The following is a 13029-nucleotide window of genomic DNA, read 5'->3' as shown; positions in this document are numbered from 1 at the left end:
TATGCTTCATACAAGGAAGCCATCTGAAGATTCTACCCCAAATGTGTCCTTGGATGACTGCAGATCTAACATGAGATGATAAAATGCTTGCAGTACAAGTCTCACAGTTCAAAGCATTGGAGTGTTTTGTTTGGTTTGCTGGTTCTGGGGCTTGAACTTAGGGCCTAGACACTATCCCTGAGCCTGTTTTTGCTCAAAGCTAGTGCTCATCCACTTGAGCCACAGCGGCCACTTTCAGCTTTTTCTGAGTAGTTTATTGGAGATAAGAGTCTTATAGACTTTCCTGCCCAGGCTGGCTTTGAACTGTGATCCTCAGATCTCAGCCTCCAGAGTAAGTAGGACTACAGGTGTGTTTTTAACATATCTCTAGATAAACTAAAACTCCTCATTTTGTTATAAATGTCCATGGTTTTAAATTTTATCTAGTTTCTCCTTTGTTTTTATAGAGAGATTTAGAGAAAATTTAAAACAATGTCTTGTTTTAAACATTCCCAGAATCCACTCTGACATAAGATTATAAGGTTCCTCTACGATAGACCTCAGTCAAGACCCATGAAACCACCAAGAAGTATAATTCAGACCCAGAGCAGAATGCAGGAAATTTATAGCTTCCGCCTATCAATTTTGGCCTTTTCATCAACCCTATATGAAAACAGCCTGCTTTCCCTCATTTCTTGCCCTCTTACCCATGTTGCAGTTGACACTGAATAAGTCAATAAGCCATAGAGTTAATATGAGCTTTCAAATTAGTTGTTCTTATTCTCTTATATCTAGACTGTTAGTAACATCAACTTAAAAATTTATCATAATAATTTTTTAAAGGAAATAAATCATGTGGACACATAGCATGGCAGTAATGTGGCTCATTTCTAATCATTCACAAAATATTTATTGTACTCATTATAAGTTAAAGACTGTCCTAGGACTTGGGATAATTGGTACATGCCAGTAAACAAAGAAAACATCCCTACTTTTAAGGAAATTAAAGTCCAGTGACTAATGTTGTTTACATGTTTATTCAGTAGTCACCTTTTGGTTATTTGAGATTGCTCCTAGAGAGGAGCCAAACCCACTTCCACATAAAATAACATATTAGAGGTATCATTTTTTGTTAAGAAAAAGTTACTTAGGAGTGGTACTTTGACACTTCCTATTGCGTAAATAAATGGTACTTCCTGAGGTTAGTAAATATTTGTAATAATAGTAAGTAGTAAATAGAAAATAGTAAAGAGTAAAAAGTATGTAATATACAGGGGTTGGAAGATGGGAGGAAAAGGAGATGAGTAGTAGAGGGTTGTTAAAAGAGGAAAAGAGAAGAAAAAAAGTCTATATTCCCAACACCAATAATTTCAGAAAAACTAGTATTTTAGTAGGTTCCCCCATGTTCTACCTGGAAATGTACATCAACAGGAAACTTTCTACCCACCTCTGACTCTGCTTTTCCCATCCTTAGGTCTTTCTGGGATCTGTTAGTGGGTGGAAAACCTTGTCATTGTTTATAATGTTCATAAGCATGCATGGATGTGAATGACATATATTTAGAAATCAAAATAAAACTTTAGGAAGATCTTCAATTTAACGGAAACTAGTCTAGTCATTTGGGAACCACAAGAGCTTTTTAGGGAAAACCTATCTCTGCCAGCTGGAGGAAGTGTGGGTGTCTGGGGTCCCCATGACACCTGTGATGTCAGTCACCCCCAGCTTGATGCTGATTGGCTCTGAAAAGTTTTAGTAGAGTTTAAATTCCTGCACCATCAGGGAAGTGTCAGAATAGCAACACAAGAGTGGCTTCATTTCCTCTGTGAGAACTTCAGTCTGATTTTGGAGATTTGGGGAGAGAAAACCTTGTGAACTCAGGAGGGTAAGATATTTTCATCATTTAATTTGTTAAAATGAATTTGTATGCTGTGTGAAAATATTAAATATGTGCAGATGTTGAGAGATATGCTGTGCACAGAAAGAAGAGGATAGCTAAATTTTGTGGGGAGAGAGAGTTGATTCTCTTTTTTGTTCCTTGTGCTAATGCCACAGTAAGAAATGGTATTACAATGACATGTTTAGCCAATAGATCCAGGTGTTTTTTCTCAGTAATGCTTTAATTAGATCTTTGCAAAGTAGTTTTGTAGGTATGGTGAAAGAAACTAAACCAGGGTGTTAGAACTTTATAGAATATCTAGTAATATTCACTTTGAATAATAAAAATCATTCAAAGAATATACCAAGTTCCCTGAAACAAATCAAGGGAATAGTTCTAACATATCTGTATTGGTTAACTAGATATTCATGTTAGTATAATCCTTTGAATACAGTAAATTCAATAAGTTAGATGTAGTTATCTTTTAAAACAATTTGCAGTCTGGAAGACTTAGATGTGTGTAAAACCCTATCCTTATTACATTTACCATATTCTTCACTCGTCCCAGGAAGAGCTATCCCTCACAGTGCCACATGGCCTGTGGTCAGGCCATGCATTCTTGTGACATCTAGAAGATCCCATGAGTGTGACAATAAGCTGTCCTCTTCTGGAGGAATGACTTCTTGTTGACCAAGCTTTCTTTATCTGAAGCTCACATAGACTATTCTACTTTAAACTTGGTTAAAAACATGTGAATCAACATACAATTTTATAAAGGGCATTCGTCCATTGACTGGCTCCAAAATGGTAACATAGACCAATGTGACCATTAGATTAAGAGGACTTAATCTATATTTGGGGCATCTCAGAGTTATTTCACTGTGGCTGAAGGCATAAAACATTGGCTTGATTGTTACCAATCTCAAAACAGTTAAAACTACAGGAAAGATTAGAATTTTCTGGATGGGTTATTTGTTTAGTTCTCTGAATTCTGGTACAGTTTACAACTTGGTCAAATTCCACTTTATTTTCAGAGTAATAATGAAACAAATACTAACAGATTGAGGCTAGTTTCACATTAGTGAGACTTGTTTATTATTATGATTGTCATTAACTCTTTATGATTGTTATACATTACTACATATTCAACACCTAGAACAGTACATTGGCTGCTTTCAACCAATATTTATTAACTGCCAATATGTAGATATAGTGTTTATTAATATTCTTCAGAATAACAATTCTAAGATTAAAAAAAGTAACAAATTGTTTTCAAGGGCAAGACAGAGCCTATGGATTTTTCAGATTAGGTTTTCTTCATTTGGCCTATTTCTTTGATTTCGGTTTATATAAAAAAGAAGTCTGTATTTTACAAGTGAATTTTGAGCGAATGAAAGTTTCTTGAGAACACAAGTTTTGGTATAATTAGAAGACTACAATTCATTTTTCTAGATCCAACTATTTAAATCTTTTCAACTTGAGGAAAACGATTGAGAAAGTTTGAAGATCTCTGATATACTGACTTCTGAATGTGTGGAACTCAATTGAAGGTTGAAGATATTCTTTTGTTACATGGTTGCATAATTCACATGAATGTAGGATGTACAAATGATATTAATCGGAACTTGGTGCTGTTCGGGATTCTTAATCTTCAAGCTTGTAGCTATTTGGTTAATTTACTATTCATACTGAAGTGACTGAATAGCTATTTTTACTTTTAGGATAGTAGCTAAAAGTTTATACAAATATGGTGCTCTCATCTGAAAATACACTTCACAAAACTACAATTATAAAAATGTTAATTGAAAATACAACATAATTTTAAAATCTGGCTTACCTTAATATTTAAGTGTGGACTGTGACGATATTCTTTGAAAAGAACAAACCCTTTGTTGTAACTCTAGAGTATCTCATACTGTAGTCTGCCAGGTTACTATTTAGGAAATTATTGTTTTAGGTTAGGGAGCTAAACATTATTTCCAGAAGCCTGCGCAAGTTAGTACATCTCCACCTGAGATTTCTCCATGAGAAAACCTGAACACTGGAAGTATGTACTTTTTTGTTGAAATCCCCACAAAGTTTAGAATCATATGCATGAACATCTTTCATCTTCCAATTATTAGAGCTAGTGAAGCTATATGAAATACAAAAGCAATCAGTAGTTATTGACCTTTTACCAAGGCTGGAATAATTGTTAGTGTTTAGAGCATCTTGAGACTATTATTCTCTTCAAATTTCACTAGGAAAATTTTGTAATTTGCCTAACCTTAGATTCACCTTTGGAACTGAAACTATTGACAGGTAGCTATTTTGAAGATATCGTATTTGGCAAAGCTTTACTTTTGAAGAAATAGTTCTAAGAAGTTAATGTATATCTGTAGAGCTAGATTAGGTTTAGGTGATAATGCAGATTTTCAAGTTGTACTAAGCACCTGGGCACTGTCCCTTAGCTCTTTTGCTTAAGGCTGACACTCTACAACTGTGATGCACTTCTCTTCTTTCTTTTTTTCTGATTAGTTGGGGATGAGTCTCAGGGACTCTTCTGCCCAGTCTGGCTTTAAACCATGATCCTCAGATCTTAGCCTCTTATGTAGCTAGGATTATAGGTGGGAGCCAGGAATGCCCAGTCTTAGTTGATGGTAATCAAAGGATTTTTAATGCCCAGTCTTAGTTGATAGTAATCAAAGGATTTTTAAAAGAAATTAAAATAATATCAAATCATGCAAACTGATGCTTGCTTACATTTTTTGAAACAAAGTCTCTATCTTTACTCAAACAGGCCTCAAAATCACCATGTTGAAATGGCATAAGGAAAATAACCAGGGCCTGAGTTGGAGCTAGCTACTGTGGGGGGGTGGAGGGGTGGAAGAGGGGTGTGGGAGTGTGGGGTGGAGAGGGGAAGGGATGGTATGGGGAAATAAAGGAGGAGGCTACAATGCTTGATAAGAAATGTACTCATTACCTTGCCCATGTAATTGTAACTCCTCTGTATGCTATTTTCACAATAAAAAAATAAAAATAAATAAAAATAACACCGATTAAGAATAAATATAAATTAAGAAGAGGGGTAACGTGCTTTGTTTGACCGTTTGGGCTATAAGAAGTAGAAATGCAAAACATTTTTAGTCTCCATATCTTAGTATTTTTATTATTTTCATGAATAAATTGAAAAAAACTAGTTGATCAGATGACTTCTTAAATCAGGTTTCAGATATAATTGAGTATATTAAGATACAGGCAAGACATTCCTACTTTGTAGGTCAAGAGTGAGGGAAGGGATGAGAATGAGAGTGAGAATATTGAAAAGGATGACGTTGATCAAGACATATTGCATTCAAGATATATTGCTTTGTTAAATGGCAACTCCTTTGTAAAACTACTTAAAGATAATAATTTTTTAAAAAATCACTTGAAGTATTTTTTAAAAAATCACACATACAATTAAGTCTAGTGAACTGAGTTATTATCCAAAATGGGATTTGCACATTGATATGTGAAAAGAAAATTTTCCCGGTCGCTAATAATATACAACCAAGATTGAAAATCTTTAGCTTAAATCTCTTATCATTAGTAGAATATGTATTTAATACAAAAAAAAGGCACAAATGTGAATTCTGAAATTAACTCTCAGGATTAAAAAATATATGTGCAAGTCCCAGGATAAGTACTTTAGAGAAATTACCAGTGATTAGCAGTGCAGGGAAAATTATTTTCTTTAAATTATTTTGATAACTTTTTACATTAATACCTAGTGGTGCCTATTTTTAAATATGGGACAAAAATGTTCTCAAAAATCACGTTTTTGAATTGTGAAGTAAAGCTACTTTACAGAAAAAAAGATTTGGATTTGATATTTTTCTCTTGGCATGATTTACAAATATCCCAAGCCTGTAATCTCCTCCACATCCTTCAGAACTGTGAATGACACCCGAGGGAACTTAGCATAGTCATCTGAATGACTAAATGTATCATAGTAAATATTAAGAGCTTTCTGGAGCTATCATAGAAAGCCTATCAGTGTTTTTCTTTTGCAGATCAAGAAGAGAAAAAATATCTATTTTGTCTAGACATTTTATACCATTATAATTGCTACTTAGAAGCTTGTGTGTATATGTGCATGTGTGTGTGTTTGAATGTATTTATGTGTGTACAAGTATCCTATCCATGTCAATAAATATAGTATTTTAGGGAAAATAAACTGGCTAGATTATCCTATTACACACAAGTTGTGGAATTATTATTTAAAAAAGAACAACCAGAAACTTCTCCATATACTATTTTTTTTTACTTTTACCTCATTTACCATATTTATGTGGATCTGAAGAAGTATTTATAGACTCCTCATTGAAAAGTTCTAATTTTTGTTTTAGAAGTTAGGTTTTTATTTATTTTCACAAACAGCTTTATTGAGATGTAACTGCCCTCTCACACATTTCTCCTAGTTGCAGTGAACAGCTTAGTGATCATACACATCTTCCTAGGGCTTAGCAACATTCACTATAATCATATTTAGAACATTTCCATCACTTGTAAAAGAAATTCTGTACTTCTCAGCCAACACCCCTCAACCCTTCATCTTCCCAGCTCTGGGAGACTATTAGTCTACCTTCTGTGTCCATGGATTTGCCTACTCTAGGACACATCATATAAATGGAATCATGCAAATGTGCTTTTTCATGTCTGGCTTCATTCACTCAGCATACGATGCTCAGGGTTCTTCTACTTGGTGGCACGCATTGTTGATTTGCTCATTTTATAGGAGAATAATATTCCATTGTACAGATAAAGCACACTTTTTTCAATCTATCCATGCATCAGTGGATGGATGTTTTTATGGGTTCTATTTTTTAAATTGAAACTTTAAAAAGTTCAAGTGCCTTGATTTATTTAGCATGGAGTTACAAAAGACTCCTGTGTCCTTCATTACAGGTAGAGGCATCACAACCAACTATGAAGACCAGCATCCTATTTATGCTCCTGTGGACTTTATCCTGTGCTCTCCCAGTAAGTATTAGGGGGAGGATTTAATGTGTGTATACATACATATACATACATGTGCGTATGTATATATACATGTATATGTATATACATATGTATATGTGCATGTATGTGTATAAATACCCATTTAATTATTTTTGTTGGTCGTGGGGCTTGAACTCTAGGCCTGGGCCCTGTCCCACAGCTCTTCAACTCAGGTGCTCTACCACTTGAGACACAGCACATCTTTTCTGCTTATGTGGTACTGAGGACTTGAACCCAGGACCTCATGCATACAAGGCAAGCATTATACCACTGAGCCACCTTCCCAGTCCCCATTCAATTTTTTTTATATCTAAACATCACATAATTTCTATCAACTATGAACCCACGAGATCAAAGTATGTTTCAGTAAGATGATAATAACAGTTTCTAAGAAACCTGTTTTCTTGAAAATATTATCCAAATTCTCTATAGCTTGACTATGTCTAATTAAATTTGTAGGTGGCCAGGCACCAAAATGCTGAATCTGGAGAAACTGGAGCACTGGTGAGTAGAAATAGGACTTCTTGAAATATTTTAATTCTACTCTTGGTTAGTATTACCTAATTGATTCAGTGGAAAATCTTGAAACTGCTAATGATTCATGACATTAACAATGACATAGTAGGTAGTAAGAATAACCTTGAAGTTTATAAAAAAATATTGCTTAATTCAAACTTAGTAATATGATTTGGGGAGGAAGAATTTTAGCTTTATTCTTATAGCTAAGAGAAGTAACTAAATCTGGCTTGGTTATATGGTTAATAAGTGTGCAAACCAGAGTTGGAATTTCTGTTACTAGCTGCAGAATCTATATCTTACTCAGTGTGAAGTATCTCTCATAGGAAGGGAGCTGGTCTAAAGACTGGCAGTAGTTTTGGGGTTAAAATGTTGTACTAAGAGCATTGTATTCTCTACTTTGTTTCCTGATGGCTTTACTTAATCCAGCTTGGTCTTAATGCTTCTGGTGGTAGCCAAATAAAATCAGAGACCTAAAGGGGTTTTGCACTACCTCTGCCTAGAATATACATTGGTGTTGTATTTAGAATGTTTTTCAGAAAAAAATCTATGGGCCAGTTAGTTTTAAAGCAGCCCACTGAATCTCTCTCTCAATTAACCTCAGACTCATACATGTCTTGTTCTCAAGTCTAGCCTTAGTATGAGAAAAGTAGCAGTATCTTGGTGCCACCTGTTAATTCCAAATGATGACTGACTAGAGCAGACATTTGTGTCTGCCTGCAGTATCATAGACCAAAGACAAATGATTATAGCTCCTTTCTCTGGGTTGTCCCAGACTGGTTACATTCTTACGTGATTCAGAAGAGTGAAACAAGTCCAAACTATGGCTACCACAGTTAAATTTCAGATTTAGAATTTTCTTAAATCTCAGTGCTCTTCAGTGGTTCAAGAAAGGTTTAGCTAGGTGGCAGTTTACATTTGTAATTCTAGCTACTCGGGAGGCTGAGATCTGAAAATTGAAGTTTGAAGCCAGAGCAGGTAGAAAGTCCCTGAGAATCTTATCTCCAATTAATTACCAAAAAGCTAGAAGTAGAGATATGGCTCAAATGGTAGAATGTTGGCCTTGAAAAGGTTAAGGGACAGTACTCCAAGCCAAGTTCAAAACAAGAAAGAAGAGAAAAAGAAAGAAGGAAAAAGAAAGGCATTCTTTTTTTTATTATTATTTGTTTTTGGCTTGTTTTTTGGTTTGTTTTGTTTTTGGGGCTTGAATTCAGGACCCGGACACTATCCTTGAGCTCTCTTGCTCAAGGCTAGTGCTCTACAACTTTGAACCAAAGCTCCACTTCCAGTTTTCTGGTAGTTAATTGGAGATCACAGACTTTTCCTGCCAGGGTGGCTTTGAACTGTTATCCTCAGATCTCAGCCTCCTGAGGCGCTAAGATTACAAGTATGAGCCACCAGTGCTGGTCAATCACATTCTTCATTTGATTTTGTCTACCACTGGAATTTGATTTTAAATGATTCTAAATATTTTAATGACCCAATTTGCCAATTGATACAATTTTCCTATGAAAAAGTGACTTGTTTCTTTCCTTTATTGCAGGATCCGTTGGCTCAATTAGCAACACCATCCCCGGTAACTGTCTCATTTATCTGTCTCATGACTTTAATACATTCCTCATTACCTTTTATTATTTGAAAGGAAACTTAAGCAACCGATGTGTACCATAGTTTTCTCTTTCCTGGGGAATTACTGAAAGAAAACGTTATTTCCTCTCTTTCAGGGAAGCAGTGAGTCATCAGAAGAAAGTAAAGTTAGCTCAGAGGAACAGGTAATTAAACAGGCTTTCTTAGCTTTTACTGGCTGCTTAGGAAATGATGATAGATTAAATTACCTGGCAACAGTTCTAAATATAATATTTCCTAACTATGGGTTATGTTGGCTAAATAGTCCTATAAAATAAAGGAAAACGAGCAAGGACAATTCAGATGTGAACATGGTGTTCATTCCATTTTTATCATTGGAGACATAGTGGCCCCAAATGTCTCTCGTAGCTAAAGAGAAACATTCCCACATGTGAACATAGTCATTGACTATATCAGACAAGTATTAGCTCGCACAACAATGTTAAAATTGCTTTTACAACTGGAGCAAAAACCCCATGCCAAGGATCCTTTTGGGAATAGGAGAGGAGCTTTGAGGAAGTTTTATGAAAACAGCTGCTACTGTGTCTTCTAACTAGGCCTATGCATGGTTGAGGAGTGAAAAAAAATCAGATTTAGCTAATATCCTCTTACTAAGAAATGTGCATAATTCATTTTCTAAGATTAGATGTTATTACTTTGATTATCATGTAGCTATCTATCTGTCTGTCTGTCTGTCTATCTACCTACCTGCCTACCTATCTGTCTATGCCAGTCTGTTTTTCTGTTTATCATCTATCTATTATCTCTCATCTATCTATCTCTGTCATCCATCCATCCATCCATCCATCCATCCAGTGATCTATTTTTTGTGCTAGGGCTCAAACCCTTGATCTCATTCGTGCCAGGCAAAGCTCTCTAGCTCTACCATCATTATGATCAAATTCTATCCTGAGGGGCTCGAGAGATTCCAAGGATGCTTTGCTGGACATTGCACTCTATACAATAGCATGGGTTCGAAGATGAATTATTAACCTGTTCATCCCTATTTACTAATGGTTTATCAGAAGAACATTCTACAAATTAAAAAGTAAAATTAGAGAAATGCTGTTGCAGTATGGAGTGAAGTGAGCATCTAGATAGCCCACAGATAGAAAGACTTGCATTACAACTTTTCCTCATTCCTGTTAGGTTCTGGTAGACATGTTAGTTAGCAGTAACATTGATCCTGGGTTAGAGGATGGACATGGGATCTGAGATCAGCATGACATAGCTTCCTCTAGATCAGTTCCCAGAGGACTGACTATGTCTGTTTACCTAAACTCCAGGTAAACGATGACCCCAGTGACAGTGCAGAAACGGTGGAGCACCTGGATTCTGCTGATGGCCAATATATTTATAGACCAGCTGGTGGCCTCGCTAAAAGTGCAGGAACTGGAGGCCATGATAAGGAAGATGATGAAGATGACAGTGGAGATGACACCTTTGGTGACAAGGACCCTGGCCCAGGGCCTGAAGAGGGACAAGAAGGAGGAATCTCCAGGCTTGACAGCGATGAGGATTCTGCTGACACCACACAGTCCCGCGAAGACAGCACCCAAGACACCACCAGTGAGGAGCTGAACAGCAGGCTTGAAGGAGGAGACTCCACCCAGGACAGTGAGAGTGAGGAGACCCATGTTGGAGGCATCAGTGAAGGGGAGAGTAGCCATGGTGATGGCTCTGAGTTTGATGATGAAGGAATGCAGAGTGATGATCCAGACAGCATGAAGAGTGAGAGAGGCCACTCCAGGATTAGCAGCGCTGGTGTCAGGCCCAAGGGGTCCAAAGAGGTCAGCGAGCAGTTGAGCCCTCGGGACTCAGGCCACATCCCATCAGTAGAGTATCCCAGCAGGAAGTTTTTCAGTAAATCTCGAATTTCTGAGGAAGATGGTAGACATGAGCTGGCTGAGAGCCGCTCTAGGGAGGAAGTCCAGAGTGACTCGGTGGGGGACGCTGACTCCAAGGTAGCTGGCCTCAGCCAATCCCGGGAGGACAGCCAGAATGACTCTCAGGAGGACAGCCCTCAGACTCAGTCTCAAGAAGACAGTCAAGATGTCCAAGATTCCAGCAGTGAGTCCAGCCAAGAAGATGACCTGCCATCTCAGGAAAGCAGCAGTGAATCTCAGGAGGAGGTGGTGAATGAGTCTAGGGGAGACAACCCAGACTACACCAGCCAGACAGAACAGAGAGACAGCAACTCCAGCGAAGAGGCGAGCTTTCATACCTTCTCCAGCTCAGAGAGCGAATCCAGAGAGGAGCAAGCAGACAGTGAGTCCACATCATCAGAAGAGAGCCCAGAGTCCAGCGAGGATGACAACAGTTCCAGCCAAGAAGGCTTGCAGTCTCAGAGTGCCTCAGCAGAGAGCCAGAGCCCCGAGAGCCAGTCCGAGGAAGAAGCTGACAGTGACTCTCAGGACAGCAGCAGATCGCAAGAGAGCAGCTCCAGGGAGAGCACATCGAGCAGCGAGGAAGATGGCCAGCCCAAAAACATGGAGGCGGACAGCAGAAAACTCACTGTGGATACGTATCACAACAAACCCATTGGGGACCAAGATGACAATGACTGCCAAGACGGCTACTAGCATCTGCTTTCCTCAGATATGGCTCACACAGAAAGAGGGCTTGAGAATAGGGACAACTATAATTTATTGATATTTTGATCGAAAGGATAACCAGTGGCCATTTCTTTCTGAAAGGAATAGCTGGACGTTACTTGTTTCGTAGGGAGTCACTGTCTCATGAGAATTTACATAGTATGGAAGGACACGAGGACACAGTCAAGAATGGAAGCTTCTGAGCTGAAAGAGCTCCTAACTCATTCATTACCCACTGAATAGTTATTAATATTCTATTAGTCACCAGGCATTGTGCTAGATGCTGGAGAGAGGGGGAGGGGATTAATGAAGCTCTAGACCTGTTTCTTGCTCCTGAGGAGCTTAGAGAGAGAGAGATAAGCAAAGCTAAAAAATGGAAGAGGGATACAGGTGAGGGTAAGAAGCATTGTAGAGAGCCACATAGTAAATGCCATAGCAGGATGAATAAAATATAAGAGAGCACCAAAAGCGGTGATCCATGTTGTCCCAGGGAATTAATGGGCAGCACAGTGGAAAAAGCCATGGGAGTTGGAGAGCTGAGAAGGATTTCTCCAATGAAGATAACAGAATCCTATTTATTCTTCAGATAAACAATAATCAATCATATTCTTTGATGTTAATTTTGTAAAAGTACTTTCAACAATGGCACAATGGGGTGTTTTTGGATATACAACCTCTTTCCTCTCCCGTGCTTTGTGTGGACCTTCCCTGGCAGATCACCTGGCAATGATCTAGTCAAGCTTAAGGGGAGAGAGCTCCCTCTTTACAGAGAGGGTTTTTAGTGATAACTTTCCCAAAATCAGTTTTATGTACAATGTTGGAAAAACTGTTCCCTCTAGTTTTCATATTTGTTACCCACAGAAAAGTTCTGTATATATGATTCAACTAATTCGAAGAGTTACCTCAAAAGAAAGTATTTGTTTTATAATAAAGACAGTAATACCTAGAAAAAAAGTGTGCTCTTTTGTTTCTCTTTTCTTTTTTATTGTCAGGGTGATGTACACAGGAGTTACAGTTACATAAGTAAGGTAGTAAGGACATTTCTTGTCAAACTTGTTACCCCTTCCCTCATTTTTCTCCTACTTTCCCTCTTCCCCTACCCCTCTTTTTTTTTTAGTTAACAGTGGCATTGGTAGGATTTATGTATGGTGAATAAGTCTTTAAAACATTACCAAAGAGTTTAGTAATGTTCCTTTATTAACATAAAAAGTTTCTCTTAAATTACTTCATAAAAATTTTCTTTGCAATTCAGATAGCATTTTTTCTTTCCTTTGTGTCAAATTTTATGTAGGTTTATTAAAAATATGATGTGCTTACATAAAGTCAAATGGTAGTCAATGGCTACTGCCATTGTTGCTATTTGATTGCAATCTTTAAAAAGAATGATCTTTTACATTAGACTATGAATGATAAGAC

The 13029-nt window shown here is 37.4% G+C and overlaps 1 protein-coding gene across 2 annotated transcripts; it reads left to right on the top strand.

Moving 5' to 3' along the window:
* The first annotated feature begins 1782 nt into the window (after positions 1-1782).
* Positions 1783-12551, top strand: Dmp1 (dentin matrix acidic phosphoprotein 1). Of its 2 annotated transcripts, XM_042668439.1 has the most exons (7): positions 1820-1861; positions 3308-3405; positions 6785-6859; positions 7337-7381; positions 8937-8969; positions 9118-9165; positions 10306-12551. In XM_042668439.1, the coding sequence occupies exons 2-7, from the start codon at positions 3385-3387 to the stop codon at positions 11599-11601; spliced, it is 1518 nt and encodes a 505-aa protein (XP_042524373.1). In that variant the 5' UTR covers positions 1820-1861; positions 3308-3384; the 3' UTR covers positions 11602-12551. The 2 variants fall into 2 exon arrangements, with proteins under 2 accessions (XP_042524374.1, XP_042524373.1); XM_042668440.1 differs by lacking the exon at positions 3308-3405 and having other exon boundaries at positions 1783-1861.
* The last annotated feature ends 478 nt before the right edge of the window (positions 12552-13029 follow it).

The sequence above is a fragment of the Dipodomys spectabilis genome, unplaced genomic scaffold (genome assembly GCF_019054845.1).
Source record: "Dipodomys spectabilis isolate Male_0828 unplaced genomic scaffold, ASM1905484v1 ptg000436l, whole genome shotgun sequence".
NCBI lineage: Eukaryota > Metazoa > Chordata > Mammalia > Rodentia > Heteromyidae > Dipodomys > Dipodomys spectabilis.
This window is presented reverse-complemented; position numbering and strand designations above follow the sequence as displayed.

Coding starts and splice junctions, on each gene's coding strand:
- Dmp1 (XM_042668439.1), top strand. CDS start 3,385: ATGTGTGGAACTCAATTGAAG. Junction 6,860..7,336: donor CTTTATCCTGTGCTCTCCCA/GTAAGTATTAGG, acceptor TTAAATTTGTAG/GTGGCCAGGCACCAAAATGC. Junction 8,970..9,117: donor AATTAGCAACACCATCCCCG/GTAACTGTCTCA, acceptor CCTCTCTTTCAG/GGAAGCAGTGAGTCATCAGA.